A 19362-nucleotide genomic window follows, 5' to 3' on the forward strand; every position below is an offset into this window, starting at 1 on the left:
ACTGGTGGCTTATATGAGACTGTAGGTACAGGAAGGGTCGTATTGATTATGAGAGATTAGTGGCAAGGAAAAGTATGTAGTCTTTTTGGAGCTCCTTTGTAGATCTACTAATTTAAGAATTCTTTCTGACTGTAAAGCCTTGCCAGTATTTAAAATAAAAAATAATTGTTCTTGTCTCCTATCCCATTGTTGTTTCCGTTGCACTGTATCTGCCACAGGTTGTAACTTGCAAAATAATTCTCTGACAATCCACTGCTCTAAGATGTTGCTGATGCTGGACATGTATTTTCTTTTGATGTTAAGCCCATGGGACTGGCATTTTTTATTTTTTATTTTTTTTTTGGTGATTCCAGCTGTAATCTTAATTTTTGAACCCTTTAAATATGATGATTTCTTGGAAGCTGAAGTCCTATACTTCTTTACCTTTTTGATTAAAATAGAAATAAAATTTATACTTGATTGCTTTAAAGTTTAGAGAATAGGTATGTATAAAAACATGCAGTTTCTCAAAACAACCCTTATATGAAGATATCTTTCTTTCAATTCTTGGGCCTCTGCTTGCCCTTAGATTGGCTGGTCATGACTTCAGAAATCCAGACCCTGGGAATCCAGAGTTTGAATGGAGATAATTTAGTGCATTATTAAAAATACATGCCCCCATTTTAGCTTGCATATGTTCGTTGTTGGGCTTTTTTTCTTTTTTTTTTTTTTCTCTGTGTACAGTATTGGGGATCGAGGTCACTGTTTGAGATGCACAGTTGAAACTTCTTAGCCTGTTAGCAACAGTCATTTTTCTGTATTATACATGGGTTAAAAGGACAGCATTGCTGTAAATATTAAATACTCATCATAGGAGTAAAAAGACTGAAACATACTTGCTATGAAGCCTTAAACTAATATTAAATGTCAAAGATTTCAGTGTACTGCAATGAGAAAACTTTATTCTAAACCATACTTTCTTTAAAAGTGCCTGTCATCAAAACCCAAGAATGACTAGGAATTATATTTTGTTTTGCATCTTGGGTGCTTCTCTTGTGAAAGGATTTGATAAACATATCTTTTGGCTTAATGCATTTTGTGTGTGTATGTGGTGGGGACAGAGAGGGGTTATTTTTTCTGTTTAAGTGTGCATGAAGAATATGCATGGTGAGGTGGAAGAAGGTTCACAGTGAAGTATTGAAATGGGTAATAGGATTCCAAGGGCAACTTCTGCATCTCTTGGTGTTTATGCTGCTTATATTCCAAATGAGAATAAGAAAACAAGGTCTAGCAATTTCATATGGCTTGGTATCCAAGCATTGCTCCCACAGAACCAGTGTTAGGAAAGAAAATCAGCTCTGCTGTAAGAATTCTGGTTTGAATAATTCTGTAAAGCAAGAACATCACACAGCTGTGAGCCACAGCAGAAGCTGATGGCACCCAGTAACTACTTGTAAGCTTATACACTGGAGAATTAATCGGGAAATATTTAAAAATAACATATTCCTTATAGTTCAGGAAGATCTGTGACATCATTCATAAAATGTTTTGGTTTTAGAGTTCCCTGTAGAATACACATAAAGGAGTATACCTTAACAGTATTGTACAGATGCTTAAAGAAACTCTGGTAACTTTTCAAAGGGCCTTGTTTAGCCAAGAAAATCATGTGATTTTGAGGAACATCTAAAAAATTAGGGGCTAAGGAATGTTAAGTTTAGTCAGAAAATAAATAATGAATGGTAGAAATAGTCTAGAATGACTCAGCATTGTTAGGATCATTGTGTTAGTGGATACTAAAAATCACCAAAGAAGTAGATATTAATGGCTGAAAAGAAAATAATCAAGGGTAAATTGGCAACATAAATCTAAACGATGTTTTTGTGGTTTAACCCCAGCCAGCAGCCAAGCCCCACACAGCTGCTTGCTCACTCCCCCACCAGCAGGATCAGGGAGAGAATCAGAAGGGTAAAAGCCAGAAAACTCATGGATTGAGATAAAGACAGTTTAATAGGGAAAGCTGAGGCCACACACACAGGCAAAGCAAAACAAAGAATTAATTCACTGCTTCCTGTGGACAGGCAGGTGTTCAACCATCTCCAGGAGAGCAGGGCCCCATCACGTGTAATGGTTACTGGGGAAGGCAAACACCATCACTCCAAACATCGTCTCCCACCTTCCTCCTTCTTCCCTCCACTTTATATGCTGAGCATGATGTCCTATGGTCTGGAATATCCCTTTGGTCAGTTGGGGTCACCTGTCCTGGCTCTGTCTCCTCCCATGCACCCCCAATTTCCTTCCCAGCATGGCAATATGAAAAGCAGAAAAGACCTTGGCTCTGTGTAAGCCCTGCTCAGCAATAACAAAAACATCTCTGTATTATCATTTCAACCCTGTGTTCAGCACAGACCCAAACCACAGCCCCATACTGGACACCGTGAAAAAGTTAACTCTACCCCAGCCAAAACCAGCACAGGCATAGAAGTAATGAAGTCTTCAGTCACTTCTTGGTGATATGAGAAGTCAAATGAAAGCAGTGTTTTCTAATGTATGACACTGTGAGTAGGGAGTTTTCCTAAGTAAGGGGAATGTCACTAGAAACAAACTGGAAGACTGGTAAGTGTAGGTAGGTGTGCAAATTATGGTTTACCTGGCCAGTGACAAACTTCATTACTGTTGTCTGTAGGCAAGTTTGTTTCAAAGGTATGAAAACTATTTCAAGAGCAGTAAACTTACAGTTTCTGCTGATGGTGCAGAGGAAACTGGACAGCTAGTGCAGGATGAGTATTTTATCAGGGAAAAGGAAGCAGAGTGGGGGATCCTTCCATTGCAAAACTGGTGCAAGCACTTGGGAGGAAATCAGTGTAGTTTTTCTGATTTTAAAAGTGAACTTGGGGATCAGTGGGTCATTTGCCCAAAGTCCACCTGCAACTGAATAAAAAGACCCTGTAGCATTAATTCCCACCACCATTCTGGCCATCACTCTCTATATGGAGATGTCTGTGGAGTTCATGTAAGTACTCTGCCTGAGGCTGTGATCAGATTCAGGTTTGTGGTAGACAGCTAACCACACGGATGATCCTTTCAGCATAGAAAAACTTAACATATTTACCTTTGTGAAAATTATGATCAGTTTTTAGGGTTCCTAGTACTGTAGCAACATTACAGAATATACTGCAAGGACGTGGACTTGCTCAGGTACTCTGACAGAACTTTTGTTGTCAGCTTGACACATTTTGGTTTATTTTTTCCCACTGAGACTGGGACTAATATAGGAGCTCATATGAAAACACTGAAAAGAAGTAAAAAGCCCCACTGTTTTCTGGCTACACCTCTTTACTCTTGTTCCATCTGGTTGCTGTATTTGTCTTTCAGGAGTCAGTGTATGACCCAGTATTAATTCTGAACCAAGATGGGATCCAGAACAATGCCAGTGCTGTTGTTCCTGAGCCCCCACAAGACTTACTGGAAAAAATGCTTTAACCAGCACGAGAGTAATATGCTGCTGTAACAGGGACAGAGCTTAAAATAAAATATGAAGTCTCACATGTAATGACAAGTGGCCTTTAAAGTACAAATCCAATTAGTTTATTTCAGAGGGGTCAGAGAGTAGCATTGCAATAGGCCTGTGTGGAGAACAGGAATGTGCTTACCAGGCAGTCATTGTACTGTCGCGCTCTTTGTAGGACAGTTTGTCAGGACAATGGAGAAGTTCAGAGCAAATTTCCTAGTTTTCTTTTTCTAAAAAAGAATTCTAAGCTCTTAGGATGTTTTAGGGTCTAAGCATGTGGCTTGCACGTTACTGCATCATTTTAAAGTGGTTGTACTGACAGAGAAAGTAATACAAATTGTTAGTAGAATCCTCTGCCAAAATCATACTGTGTGGCTTTCATCAAAGTCAAAAACCAACCTTAGTTCAGAAGTACCTTCACTTGTCAACTCAGGTGCTTTTGTGACAGAAGATCCTACCACCTTGTGTTCCTGATTCTTAGGCTGAGGGAGCTGATTAAATAATGGGTACCTTGATTAATGTGTGGTGTGGGGTCTGACTGGATTCACCAGAATGCGGGGTGAGGTAGTTTAGGGGTTTTTTTTCACCCACTAGAATAAAATCTGTTTGCTAAATGTGTATATTGCAAAGTCATAGCATCACAGTTGGTTTGGAAGGGGACTTTGGAGCAGCTTTGAGGGTAATACTGTTTAGAATAGTAAGGCTGCTTCATCAGTGATACAGGAATATGTATACTTTGTTCTGTTAAGTGTGATGTGTTGCCACCATTTGGTCTCTTCAAACGGTGAAAAAAAAATTCAAATAAATACACTGCAACTTGTATAATACTGATATTTTTATCTATACATATATATCACATTGAAATTACATTACTCATATAAAGAGAAATGAAACTGAAATTCCTTTTGGCCATGTACCCTTGTAAAGAATTATGTCTTAACAGAAAAGACAAGCTGTTATAAGTGTAATCCTGAATCAGACATCTCTTTGAAAGATAGATTTTTATCCAAGGAATCCTACAGTACTTTAAATATACATGTAACTTTTGTAGCTACAGATGGATTAAAAAAGCAAAACTGCTTATAATTTTGGTTGAATTTTCACATTAAATTTGAATTGTTTCTTGGTTGTCTTTTTCCCCTCCCAGAAAAAGCTATAATGCCTAAACACCGTGTTGTTTGAAATCCGACTTCATAAGCATTTGTTGGGGCCTTGTCAGAAAGTATTTTGATCCTTCTACTCCTTTGTATTCTCCCCCTAGCTGATAAGTGATACAGGTAACAAATCTTCTCCTACAGAGTTGTGATTGAGTCTGATTTACTTCTTGCTAAGTAACCTCTAAGTCTTCCTCGCTTTGAACAGAGGACTTTAGAGGTCCAGAGGAGTTTGAAGAGTCGTGGACTCCTGCTTCTGTCTTTGAAAAGAACCAAAATTTAATGTCTGAAAGGTTTCTTTGTGGCCAGAAGGGATAATTCTTTGGTCATAGGCACATTGCGTTCTAACACTGATAGATTTGTAAATGAAAACAGTAACACAGCTGTAGGTTGCCTCACTTCTACAGCCATGGAGGCATGGTGTTTTCATTTTTTCCCTTATGGCCTCTAATTGTTAGGATCTTCATTAGCAAGGGAACTCTTCGTAGTCAAGAACATGATTGTTCGTAAGTTTTACGATTTTTTTATGTACTCGAAAAAACAAAACAGATGGGGAAATAGCCATTTAATGCCTTCAGCATGAAAAACAGACACAAAGATTCATGATATCAGCTAATTACCAGCCTCTTTTTTTTTTTTCTAATTTAGATTTTACTTTAAAGGAAAACTTATCTGGTGATCTGTATTTCAGATTAGAAAAGGGATAGATTTGGATTGTACAAGTTGGAGAGAGATTAAAGTTGAGGGAGGGGAAAAAGAAGGGAAGTATAAACTTACAAAGGAAAAATATTAGGATTTGCCAGTGACTGTTTTAACTTCTACGGGTGCATTTCTTAATATTTTTTTCCAGATGAAGGCATATTTATTTAGCTTGTGCCTGTGTGTGTTTGATGTGTATTACGAGAAAGAAGGGAAAGGAGGTATGAGTAGGAGAACACAAAGGTACAATCGCGAGACTGGGAAGAACTCACTTCTTTATTTTTTTGTTGAATAAATGTTTTGTTTGGTATTCTCTAAAAACAAGGACCAGCACAGAATTTGACAGTACTCGTCAAACCTCCCCCCTCTGTGATAGAACAGTGTGTGCTGCTGGACTTCTTGACATCTGGGTTGAGCTAACAGTGTATCTAAGGAAAAGATACTTTTATGTGCTCATGTGCCTGTTCATCCATTTACAACTCTCTTCAGATGGGTTGTGGCCCTGGGCCCTTTGCTCAGCCCCAGGGAGGTTGGAGTTGGTACTGCCTTACTTGAAAACAATTATATTCATTCATTCATAGAGTTTTATAGGTAGAGGGTTTTAGACCACTGATGATCTTAAGGGATATTTTTTTGTTTGTTTTTAGATAGCAAATGCAGAAGTTTCTTTTCTGTGCAAAGTCTTTAAACAACAAGATGATTTGCTCCTTTGAGTCATAATCGTCATGTTTTATCCATACCAGTATAATAAAATGCCAGGACTCAGAAAATTCCCTGAAGTTAAACTGCTCAGCTAGAAAGGGTCCTTAGAGGAAAATTTGACTTGGCATTCTTGTGTGTGTGTGTTTGTAGTGATGGAGATTTTCAGTTTTCCAATCAGTAAGTAGGTATTTAAGCATCATCCCAAGGGTCATAGCAAAGCTTAAGTGAAATCAGAGGATCAGCTAAACAAACTATGGTTAACTTTGGATGTGTTTGTGACTGACTGGTGGTTCTGTATTCCCAAAGGTATGCAGAATTTTTTTGCAGAAATTCTTGTTCAGTTATTGAGTTTCAGAGAACAATCCATTGTTTGCATGTGTTGTTTGGGACAGACTAAATGCAGTTAAATTTGGAATTCTTTTAAACTATTCAGCTTAGAAGTTTGGCCATCTTACTTACTTTGTTCCCAGTATCTTTATTTAAGTTCCAACTCTCTTATATCTTTGGGACACTGGAAAAAGTGAAAACAGAAGTTTGCATTTACTCTGTGCAATGACACTGTAGAAAGAAAAATGCTTTTAAAGCTTTTTTTATTTTGCTGTATACTGTAACAACTTGTGTAGTTGTTACCTGCTTTAATTGTAATTTTTCATTATATAATTGCAAGGAGGATTTTCATCCATCATCAGTAAAGCATTTTGCAGTTATCTGTTTAAAAAACAACAATCATTTGAGTCCCTTGGTTTACAGGTACGTTTTTCTGAAAGAATATCTGTTCCAGAATCTGTATGACTGATCCATTTAGAGACCATTTTAATGACTGCTTAGGACTTTGTCCCACATAAACCTTGTTCATACTTTCCTCATTTGAAACCATGACATACATAAATTCTTTGTGTTTGATTACACTGCAGCACACTGGTTATGTTTTTTACCTGTGCTCAGGTTTTTGGGTACATCAGAAGGGAAGTGTGATTCCTGGAGAAACTTCCAGAGGAGTACTTAGTCAAAGATGTACTGGGCTCACGCTGGTTAGGAGTTCCAGAATCTTGAAGTCTTGTGAATTACGTTCATATGTTATATGAAACAGTCTCCATAACACCTCAGTCTTGGATCAACTTAATTTTTGCGTCAGTCTCTATTGCATACTGAGTAAATAAGAGGAGGATGGGAGACTGAAGCAGGACTGGTCAACACCTGTAATATTTGTGCATCATAATTTTAGAGAAGCTACTCAAGTCAAAGGATAAACATATGCTTACTGTGAGTAATGGATGAGAGCAACAGATAGTGCAAAAAGGAGGAATATGCTGTTGTTGTTCCTATTTTTGAACATTCAGAACACACTCCAAAGCTGATTCATATTTAATTTATAAATGAAACAAGCATATTGAAGAGTTTTATAAGAAGTTTTTTTTCCAGTCTTGTCATCTTCAGTTGAATATGGTACATTTAAGTGTTGGCCAGCAACTTCTCCTGCAAATATGGGAAGGTAGACCTTTTTCTTCCTAGCTTCACTGGTTCTTCCCATGGATTTACAGGGTATTAGGCAAGGACAGGTGGTGAAGAATGTGAGTTCTAGCATCTGTTCAAATATGTCCAATTTTTAATTTATGGCAGGAGATCCATAATGTTATGAAAGTGTTTTTCTGTTACTTATCAATGAGTCCTAGAAAAAAATGTCAGTGAAAAGATTTTACATTAGTTGCTGGGAAAAAAACAACACATATTTTGTTTTTATTATGCGAATGTGAAGCTTAGTCGTGTTTCCTGTAGAACATTTAATACCTGAGAGAATGGGAGAGGAAAGTATTCTCTTATTGCATGGTTTGATAAATTTTCATGTTATGTTTCTGCATTAGCAACTTGAAAGTACCTGCTTTTCATCAGTAGTACAAAAGTACCCACATTCAACACACCTAAAAGTTTCAACCAGTGTGTAACAGATAATCAGATTCCTTTTTCACTATCAAACTTTTATGTTATATATTTCAGACATTTCCAGAAGTACTTAACTGCGAAGGAGTGGTTCAGCTGTGGCATAAATATTGACATATGGTATCACTGAGGACTTTTAAATTGTAATCTAAATTTGAGCTATTGCCAAGAGTTCAGCTTTTGAAATCTCATGATTCAAAAATACTGTGGTTGAGCCAGTACATGGGATAAGAGTAGTGGTGGAAAAGTGAAAGTTTGGCAATATTGGCAGCATCATGATAGAAGTCCTTGTTCCTAATGAATATTAGAAAACTATGTTATGTGTACTAATGAAAATGAAGTGTAGTCTCTGATATTTGTCATCAGTACCTGAACATTTCTTGAATATAGCCATTTCAATGACATGACAGATTAACTTGGCAGTGATTACAATGAAGTACATTTATAAAGAAAGGTTGATGCAAACAAAATAAATGACAATACAGCGTTGAAGTAACCCCTATTTAAATGCTTTCTGTTTCAGATTTGTACTATGGTGGAGAAGCTTTCTCAGTAGAGCAGCCACAGTCTTTTACTTGTCCTTATTGTGGGAAAATGGGTTATACGGAAACATCTCTTCAAGAACATGTTACTTCTGAGCATGCAGAAACATCAACAGAAGTGGTGAGAAGCTTCAGAATTGCTTTCGTGGTGGAAATATATTTGAAATAGTGTCTTTTCCGAAAAACTGTTATCCTTCTGTTCTGTTTCTGTCTTGAGGCATGTATTCATTTAAATGTTTTGTCAGAAGATGTAGCTAACTTGACAGTGACATCAAAATTCTATGATTTATGGGTATCATAATATAGTGAACTTGCTTACTTCTTTTATGATTTTTGTTTTGTTGTCCTGATAGAATGGCTGTCATATGTAGGAGATCATTATTCTGTAAGACACAGTTTTTGAAAGTTCTCATTGTTATTCTGTCTAGTTGTGTCTCCCTTTTCAAAACCAGTATGTAATTGTCCTGGAAGCTTATAGCTATGCCAGTCTTTTGTAACTGTAAGAGAGAGGAAGACATGCAAACAGTTTGGTGTGCTTTTCAAGTAACTATTTTAACGAACCTGGTATTTTTATGAAGTGGGATTTTACCGTTCTTTTAAAACTATTATTGCCAAAGTGGGAGGTTTTCCCCCCTCCCTAACCATTAGGACACTTGATGTGTTAAAAATGCACATCTTAAACAAGTGTCAACAGAAATACTTCAGTCAGAGATGTTAGCTCCTGCTATCTTGATTGACCTTGGGAGAAGGAGAAGGTGTTTTAGCAGAATGACATGCAGGGTGTTGTTCTCTGATGGACTGTTTTGCCAGAGATTCCTAGAAAAAAAGTGATGCTTGAAGTGTGTTACTCATTGCTAATGCATTATGAAGAAATTAATTATAAGTAGTTCCCTATTCTAATCTTATACTTTTCTTAACTTTCAAGACATTCTGTGGAAGAAAATGAATTATTTCTCTCCAAGCCTATTATGGAACTTGGGTGAAGGAGTGATATGAAAGGCTGTTTGTTCACCTTTTTTGAGACTCAAAGTTGTCCTGACCTTTCTTGAAAACATAGGAGGTTGAACAGTTTACTGCACAATCAGCTGGACTGAGTTAAATCATTATTTAACTCAGCGACACACTATGATTTTTGTAATCTCCTTGAGTTTTTGTTAAACTTTACAACCTTCAAACATAGCATCAAGCATTCAAAGTTCCACGTTTGGATGACTTTATTTGGTTTAGTGGCTTAGTATTGCAATTCGGATTTGCACCACTTGGTGTCAGTGATATGTTCCTGACACAGAAATGTTCACGGATCTCAGGTTTTTAAATTTGACACAGCCTTGTTTGCAGCTGTGACTTCTAGAACTCAGTACTAGTTCTGAACTAATAACTAAAGCCTAAATTTGTGATTTTAGACACCTGCTAGTCCAGTGAATCCTGAAAGAGTTGTATTAGTTTAAAAAAAACCCCACTTTTTGTGCATCAGTCTGCAACACTGCTATATCTTTGTTCCAAACACCGATAAAGGACAATGTTTTAATCCTCGAATACAATTGTCTCTGTTTGTGCTGACTTTTGAATCTAGCTTTTATGATAAATGTTTTGTGTGCATGGACATCAAACTGCTTGGGTGCTGTAGCCTTACTGAGACAGTGAAAGGCTACAAGATTACTAAAGAGGAAAATGTTATGGATTCTAAATGTTCGTGGTTGTAGGTTTTCAAACAATTGTTTGTGTTTGGATAGCGAGCTTGTAGCGGTTGTAGTATCTCTGTCTATCCAAAGATGTGTTTTATTTTAGATATTTTTAGACCTTTAGGGAAGTTTACAGGGATAGTCACTTATAGCCCCAGCCCCATACACAATGTTTCAAAGAGTAAGACAAGCATTTTTTGCTCAATTAAAGTTTGCCATTTTTATATTCAGAGGTGGTGCAGGTAAGACGTTTACTTTCTGCTGATTTTTCTCAGGCATGTACAGCAATGTTAGGTGTTTGTGGGTAGGAATCACAGACTGACTGATGTTGAAAGGGACCTCTGGAAGTCACTGAGGTCACTTGAGCAGGACCACCTACAGGTGATTGTCCAGGACCGTGTTCAGACAGTTTTTAATACACTGAGGACAGTGACTGCCCAGCCTCTCTAGGCAACATGGGCCAATGCTCAGTGACCCTCACAATGAAAAAGTGTTTCCTGATGTTCATGAGGAAACCTCCTGTGTTTGAATTTGTGCCCAGTGTCTCTGGTTCTGTTGCTGCCTGGCTTCATCATCCTTTCAGGCTCCCTTCAGGTATTTGTGTGCATTTGTAAGATCTCCCCTTGAGAGAGATCTTCTCCAGGCTGAACAGTCCCTTCTCCAGGCTGAACAGTCCCATCTTTCTCAGCCTTTCCTCACAGGAGAGATGCTCCATTCCTGAAATCATCCTTGTAGCCTTTTGCTGAATTCTCTTCAGTGTGTGCATGTCTCATGTATGTGGAGCTGAGAGCTGGGCACACTACCCCAAGTGTAGCCTCACCTGTGCTAGATGAAGGCAAAAGATCACCACACTCAACCTGCTGGCAACACTCTTTCTGATGCAGCCCAGGACACCACTAGCTTTCTTTACCACAAGAACACACTGCTGGCTCATGGTCCACCAGGACCCCCAGGTCCTTTGCTGCAGAGCCGTGTTCCAGATGACTGGCCTCCAGTGTGTGCTGGTTCCTGGGGTTGTTCTTCTCCAGCTGCAGGACTTCCCCCTTTGTGAGGTTCCCATTGGCCCATTTCTTCAGCTTTTTGAGGTCCCTCCTATGCACTTCTAGAAGACTTAGTAGGCATTGCTTACCAGATTCTATTTGATTTGGGCTTTAGCTTTTCTTACATTGCCCTGTGATGCTTAGATAATGTTTATGTATTCCTCCAAGGTCATCCCAGGAGAATAACCTCCATATATTCTCTTTTTGTGTTTTGAGTTTGGCCCAGAGTGTCTTGTAGGCTTTCTGGCATTTTTGCCTGACTTCATATTCATTGGGATGGGAACTCTTGAGCATGGAAGGAATGATCCTAGAATATTAACAAGCTTTCTTCAGGCCCCTCTACTCTCCAGTCTTATCTCATGGGACTCCTCCAAACAGATATTTTTAAGAGGCCTTTGCTGAGGTCCAGGGTTGTGAGATTTTTTTTTTCATCCTCCTACCTGCCCTCAGAATTTCAAACTGCACCAAGGTTGCTGCAGCCAAGGCTGCCTATGACCTTCACATCCTGAATTAGCCCTTCTTGTTGGTGAGTATGAAGTCCAGCATAGCACCTCTGGTCATTGGCTCCTCTGTCACTTGGAAGTTACCATGAGAGCAATCCAGAAACCTCCTGGGTTACAGTCATGCTGTGTTGTCCTTCCAATACAGATACTGGGGTGGCTGAAGACCCCCGTGAGGACCAGGTTCTGCAAGTGTGAGGCTGCTGCTATATGTCTCTAGAGGACCTGCTTGATGGATTGTTCTTCCTGGTTAAGCGGCTTATAGTAAACAACCACTATAGTGTCACCCTTGTCTTTTTGTTGGTGTTGGATTTCAGCTTAGTTGGACTGTTCCAAATCAGATGCAGTGTAAGTCTGCTGGCATTGTAAATACAAAAATTTTAGGAGACTTCATCAAATGTGGTCTCCGAGTCTCGTTTCAGAACAGAGGTGCAAATTTTCTACTATTACATTGCACTGCATCAGCTTTCTCACCTTTAGCAAGGCAGTGACTAGGCTACTTGTACATGAACTTCGAGTACTAGGCTGTTGATACTTTGTTGATAAAATTGAGAAGAGCTTTTCTTGCAATGAAATGGACGATCTGAGACAGTTTGAATGATCTCTGATTCATTCTTGAGGATCACAGTTAACTCTTGTTGAGGTTACAGAAATGCTGTCACTTAAAGTGGTTGCTTTGCACATGAATAGGCAAGTACTGGCAGGTATTCTGTGAGTATAATTGACTTAGGACTTTGGAGTCATCATTCAGGGAAGCATGGTGATTTCTTAATACAAAGGCTAATAAATTCAAGAGAAACTTCTGACTGCAGGATTTGTTCATGCATGTTCTAGTTAACAATGATTCTTAGTTGTGTCACACTTAATCAGTGATGCAGCAGTCTTTGTTGTGACTCTTGTCAGAGCTTAACTAAATTGGTGTTTGTGTGTAACAATTCTTTAGTAAATTCTCTTGGTCAGAGTTCTTGAAAGTTGAGTTGATGTTAAGAATTAGGGTTGGTATACTTTGATTCCTTCCTTCTCTTGTAACTTTTTCTTAGCTGGTGTTTTTCTGAGGACTGAGTCTCTTTGGGCAAATATGTGCAATTTATAACGCCTTTGTCCTACTAGCAAAGAACTTTCTTTTGCTTTGCTACTTTCAGGAGTGTGTTGTTTTTCATGAGGTGGGTTTCTGCTTCCTCAGAGTAGCTTAAATGAAAAAAGATTGCTTTGAAGGTGCTGCATTCTCTTGGTATGAAACATGTTCTTGAAGATTAGGCAGCTGTAATGAAGTTTATGGACTTCAGAACCATCTGTCCAGTACACATCCATTCCTATATCCCTACAGAGTAGCTGTATGATATGTTGGCTTAGTTGAGGATTTATTATATTATGCTGTGATAAGTTGTGCCCTGTAGTGTGTCCACTTGTTTGCTTCTGTAGTGGTGAAAAATGTATGAAGACAAATGCTAAACATGGAAAATAAGGGGGGAGAGACTGTAGCAAAAAGCTTTTAAAAATGCCTGGTTTTCTGCTCAGAACTGGCTCCTAAAATTAAAGTGGCATTAGATGCAACAGTTGCTGTTGAAAGCAGCCGAGATTTTACAGTAAACTTTCTTCAAGACCTCGTTCTCACCTCCATGAGAGTAAGACAGATATGTGCACTATTCTGTAGGTGTCCTTAATGCCCTTGGTCTTTGAGATCTGCTGTCAACAGCTTGGGTATAAGCATGAAGAGCACTGGGAGCAAGAGGTTTATGTTCCATCCCAGCTACTGTAAAAAAAAATGGAAGATGCTTTTCAAGCTGTTTGTGGAGTCATTCAAAAAGAAGTCATAATTATGGCAATTGTAATAGTAGTGTATGTCTGCCTAGTTAATGTGTGCTTTGGTTTAAAAACAAAACAAAACCATCCAACCACTGCTGGGTGGGATGGGTTTGATACTTAGGCAATACTTATGGGCAGTTTCATTGATGCCTCTGCTGAGATGAGTGTCAAGCAGGCAAATAGCACTCCTGTGTAACTAGACTTCAGTCTGTGGCAGAATTGGCATACAAATACTAATTTTCAAGACACTGAAAATAGAATTTGCAAATCATAACTCTGGTTTTCATAGTATTCTGAAAATCATGAAGTAAAGGATGACTAAATTAATATCTGCAATTCAGTACATTTTCTGGGTTTGTTTGAATATGTTGACATCCAGGGGTTTGTGAATACCTAGAATGTGATTTTAAAAGCATAAGATGTTTGACTCAATGATGTAAGTTCTATTTTGTAAACTTTATAAAGTCGGAGTTTTTTTCTTGCTTTGTCATTTCAGATTTGTCCAATATGCGCAGCATTACCTGGAGGGGATCCAAATCACGTAACAGATGACTTTGCAGCTCATCTTACACTGGAACACAGAGCTCCTAGAGATTTAATATCCTTTCCAAGTTGAGGCAAAGAAGCTAGACTGTTTCACCTAGCAGCCACGATGTCTTGGTTTGATTTTTGTAGTCAAGGGGGCATATTTTGGTTTTCGTGAAATTTAGGTTGGTAAACATATTGTATGTCAAAAATAAACAGGTTCATTTGCTAGTCTAAAAAAGTATAAATGCCAGACTGTGCACAGACTGTAGGTATACTTGAAAATGCTTTTTGCTCTAACAGCAGAAAGAACTTCAACACAGAGAGGTTTTCCTACTTGCACTGTGGTTTATCGTGCCTGATCATTACTCTTGATGCTATTTTGTGTATCAAGATTCAGTAGTGTGCTTGTGTGTATTTATGGCATCAAGATGATTCAAGCTTAGCTGGTTTTGACAGAAGATTTTAAATTTGCTTAGCTGATTTTAACAGAATCATCTAATAATGTGATTTCGTAGTGTTACTGATAATTTGTAAATATTTGGGAAATAGTATGCTGTCTTTCAGTTACCTTAGCAGCTAGTTATGCAGATTTATCTGTGCTTGATGGCTGAAGAGGTGGAACTGTTAGGGATTTTTTTATCCTTGTTCTAGGAATATTTTTCTTTTTAAAAATATTGTCTTCCTCCGTAGAATTAACTGATGAAATATATTTTGGGCTTTTACTTAATGACATGCAGGCTGTGTAGCATCCCTGCAGTAAGTAATCTCTGAACTATTCCTTTGTGTCTCATTTAAACAAACAGACAAAAAGGCTGCATTGTAACTTTGATAGTAGCTTTTTGTTTAAAGATTTTTAAAAAGGGAAAAAGAATAGTCTAAGAATATTAGTCACGAAATCCACTCTGTGGACAAGCAACAGATCAAGGAGGGCATCTTTACAAGTTGGCTCCCTTAGGACCTGTTCCATAAAGTTGTCATCCAAGTTTTCTAGGAATCTTCTGGCATGGTTTGTCCAGCTGTGTGATGCTCCCAGTTAATTTCTGGCAAGCTGAAGTCCCCATAAGGACAAGGGCAGTTGACTTGGAAGTGTCCCTTAGTTCCTCAAAGAATAATTCTTTGAGGCATCATCCTGGCTGGGAGGTCTGTGGCAGACTCCCACAATGACATTTGCATTATTTGTTTGCCCCTTGATTCTTACCCAGAGGCTCCCAACTGTGCCACTGCCAGCTGTAAGCTCCATACCTCCTAACCCTTCTATTACACACAGTGCCATCCCTCCACCTCTCCTGCCCTGCCTGTCCCTGCTGAAGAGCCTGGAACCATCCAACAGGGCACTCCAGTCACAGGTCTCATCCCACCAGGTTTCACCTATGCCAGTGATGCCAAATCTCTGGGACTGGGCCAAAGCTTCGACCTCCTCTTGTTTGTTCCTCATGCTGTGTGCATTGGTGTAGGAACATTTCAGGTGTGGTATGTTGTAGTCAACACCTCATGAGGCAGATGGAGGGATCCCATTAGTGCTGCTGTCCTCAAGTTTTGGCACACCATCCCATCACTCATCACTGGCGAGCCTGGTATTTTCCCCTTCCCCCTTCCAAGCCAGTTTAAAGGTCTGCCAGCAAGCCCCACCAGCTCCTGCACTAGAACTCTTTTTTTCTTTCTGAGGAAGGTGCATCCCATCAGGTGTCAGTAGACCAGGTGTTGAGTAGATCATCCAGTGGTCAACAAACCCAACATTTTTCCGATTACACCAACCTCAGAGCCACTCGTTGACCTATTCCTATCAGTGTTATTCCTTGTTACCGCAGGGATCGAGGAAATCACTACCTGTCCCAGGGCCCTGAAGTCTCTTTTGATTGCCCTCAGGTTTCTCTTTGTTGTTTTGTTAGTGCCAGTTTGAACAACCAATAATGGGCAGTAATCAGAGGGCCTTATTAGACTGGAGAGTTTTCCAGTAATGTCCCTTACCGGAGCCCCTGGGAGACAGCAGACTTCCCTGTGAGTTTGGTCTGGTCTACATTCCCTCTGTTCCCTTTAGAAGGGAGTCACCTATTACAACTAAGTGCCTGATGAGGCTTTTTCTAACAAGATTTACATCCCTAATAACTATGTAACACTATACCAAAGGTTAGACTGTGGGCTTCCAACATTGGCTTGACAGCTCTGTAGGCCAGGAAGTTTAAATTTTTCAAGCTACAGAGTGAAATTAATTTCGTGCTGAAACACACAAGTTATTTGATTAGAATTCAGGCTTCTGCAGCATCTTCTCCCCCCTAGAATCAGAGATGCCACCAGATGACTTTTAATTAGGGAATGTTTGAGCTATAAAAAATAATGCTTTCAAATATAGAAGGATTCAACTGCTGGTTGCCTGGGAGAAGAGACCAACCCCCACCTGGCTACACCTTCCTTTCTGGGAGCTGTAGAGAGTGATGAGGTCTCCCCTGAGCCTCCTCTTCTCCAGGCTGAACAACCTCAGCTTCCTCAGCCTCTCCTCACAGCACTTGTGCTCCAGTCCCTTCACCAGCCTTGCTGCTCTTCTCTGGACCTGCTCCAGTCCCTCAATGTCCTTCCTGAACTGAGGGGCCCAGAACTGGACACAGCACTCCAGGGGTGGCCTCACCAGTGCTTGAGTACAGGGGCAGAATCACTTCCCTGGTCCTGTTGGCTACTCTGTTCCTGATCCAGGCCAGGATCCATTGGCCTTCTTGGCCACCTGGGCACACTCTGGCTCCTGTTCAGCTTCCTGTCAATCCAGACTCCCAGGTCCCTTCCTGCCTGGCTGCTCTCCAGCCACTCTGTCCCCAGCCTGTAGCACTGCAGGGGGTTGTTGTGGCCAAAGTGCAGGACCCAGCACTTGGCCTTGTTGAACCTCATCCCTTTGGAATCAGCCCAACTCTCCAGCCTGTCCAGGTCCCTCTGCAGAGCCCTCCGGCCTTCCAGCTGATAGACAATCCCCTCCAATTTGGTGTCATCTGCAAATTTGCTGATGATGGACTCAATCCCCTCATCTAAATCATCGATAAATATGTTAAACAGGACTGGGCCCAGCACTGATCCCTGGGGACACCACTGGTGACCGGATCCCAGCTGGATGCAGCTCCATCCCCACCACTCTCTGGGCCCAGCCCTCCAGCCAGTTCCTAACCCAGCACAGAGTGTTCCTGTCCAAGCTGGGCTACAGCTTTTCCAGGAGAATGCTGTGGGAGATGGTGCCAAAAGCTTTGCTGAAGTCCAGGCAGACACATCCACAGCCTTCCCCTCATCCACCACGTGGGTCACCTGATTATAAAAGGAAATCAGGTTGGTCAGACAGGACCTACCCCTTTCTAAATCCATACTGGCTGGGTCTGATCCCTTGTCCATCCTGTAGGTGTTGTGTGATCTATTTGTGTCTTTTTGTAATAGCCAGAAGCTCTCTCTTTCCATGAGGAGTGTAGTAATTTCTTTCAGTCTTAAGTTCTTGACCTCTGTGATGTTGGGAGGTTCTGCATCATAACTGTGATTTATCAAAAGTACAAGGTACACTGCCCTTACTGTAGTAGATACAAGTGGTGAGCATCCTATTACAAAAATAAAAAGCATGGGAGATGGAGGACCTAAGCTAAAAGTCTAGTAACAGTTAAAGTATTAAAGTCTATGTTATTTTATTTTTCACCAGTGAATTATACTAGTGATTTTTAAGAGGAAGCCTTATCTGAACTGCCTTGGAGAAATGCATGTTGACAACTTTATGACAAAAATAATCTGTTGATTGCATCAAAATTTATATGAGAGAACCTGTAAAAGGTTTGACAGGAAATATAAGCATCTGATAGGGAGAAGTGGAGGGAAATGGGAAAATGAGAAGCATCATTGTCATAACTGGAATTAGTGGTATTTCTTCGGCTAAAAGAAGAAAGGGTAAAACAAAGGGGTGTGATGGATGTGCTGAATACTCCAGAAACCTACAGTTTTCCTAAGGACTCAAGTGGTGAAATTTCTTGGATAAAAGCATGAATTACAGAAGTGAAAAGGAATACAGTAATTATTACATAATTCTGATAGGAGTGGCAATAAACTTTTTAAATATTTTTAACACTTAACATAAGAACTGGGGAGGGAGAACCAAATCCCTATGTCTCAGTAGTAAGCTTGGCTGAACGTATTTTTTTTGTTTGTTTGTTTTCATATCGCTGATTAGAAAATTTTGATCCCCTCAAAAAACAACAACAACAACAAAAAAATTACCAGATCAGTAAGTCTGACTTGCACCATAGCTTCAGTGTGTGCATCAGAAGTTGAATCATTACTTTATGAGTGAAGAGCAGTGTGCATCTGAGCATTTCACCCATCAGATGTCCTGGTCATTTAACACTCAATGCCAAACAGTTCTGTTTTCTTAACACCTTGGCTACGATGAATCCAGTGGCGTTCGGCATGTACGTAGGATGTTCCACCCAGGCCGGGGTTTGGGAGGCCCCCGTGCACGTAGATCAAACATGCACTTTACTACCAGTTCCCCTGGTGGGCTTTCATCTTCTCAGAGTTCCTATTCTCCAAGCAATAGAGAAGCCATGGATCCTATAGCTGGTAAGAGCCACAACCACAGATTTTACCCTGATGTCCTCCTCTCACGTAAAACTCAAGGTTTCCTGCTTTCTGTTGCTGCGAAGCTGCTTGTGTAGATGGATCCCCCAGTGAGCAGAGTGCTTGTAGCTTGTGCTTTGAATTCCAGGCAGTGTAAGGCTTATTCCCAAACCTGTGTGTTGGCACTGAGTATTTGTGTAGGTGCTTGTGTCCAGCTTCCATCACCTAATTTAGCATGTGTCATTTTAATTTGCCACGTGATAAAGGTGTTTATATGGAGGAGAGCATGTCTGAAAGAGGATGGAATTAGCTCAGTTTGATACTAATGGACGTTTAAAATTGGTTCAGTTTGCCTCCAGGCTGCTGTTCAAGTGCCAGGCTTTTATTTCATATTTAATATTACAGACTTCATTTTAAGATGTACATCTAAATTCGTTTATAAACTTACTGTTGCAAGTATTTGAGGTCTGTTTTGGTCAAGGTAAGAAAAATGGTGATGAGGGGAAGAGTGTCTTATTTTCAACACCAAGATTCCCAGGAATACCTTGTTTGGCCTGTGTTTAGCTTTGATTTGAAAAAACTGGGGTTTTTACAAGAAATTAAAAATAGAAAATAAAGACAATTCTGAAAACACATATAGCTTTGCCTGAGGGGAAATCTAAACATTTTCATATGCTGGTCTTTGACCATGCCAGTGTAAGACTCAGTGGCTCTG

The 19362-nt window shown here is 39.8% G+C and overlaps 1 protein-coding gene across 5 annotated transcripts in view; it reads left to right on the forward strand.

Moving 5' to 3' along the window:
* The window catches only part of KCMF1 (potassium channel modulatory factor 1), a 48546-nt gene that overhangs the window by 24218 nt on the left and 4966 nt on the right, over positions 1-19362 (forward strand). For all 5 annotated transcript variants that reach the window (XM_051777581.1, XM_051777580.1, XM_051777584.1 and 2 more), the window contains 3 exons: positions 8504-8643; positions 14047-14148; positions 18476-18650. In XM_051777581.1, coding sequence (XP_051633541.1) covers positions 8504-8643; positions 14047-14148; positions 18476-18650 — 417 coding nt within the window. The remainder of the gene's footprint in view (positions 1-8503; positions 8644-14046; positions 14149-18475; positions 18651-19362) is intronic.

Source organism: Manacus candei, unplaced genomic scaffold (genome assembly GCF_025592945.1).
Source record: "Manacus candei isolate 608988 ecotype Guabito, Panama unplaced genomic scaffold, ASM2559294v1 h1tg000010l, whole genome shotgun sequence".
Taxonomy (NCBI): Eukaryota; Metazoa; Chordata; class Aves; order Passeriformes; family Pipridae; genus Manacus; species Manacus candei.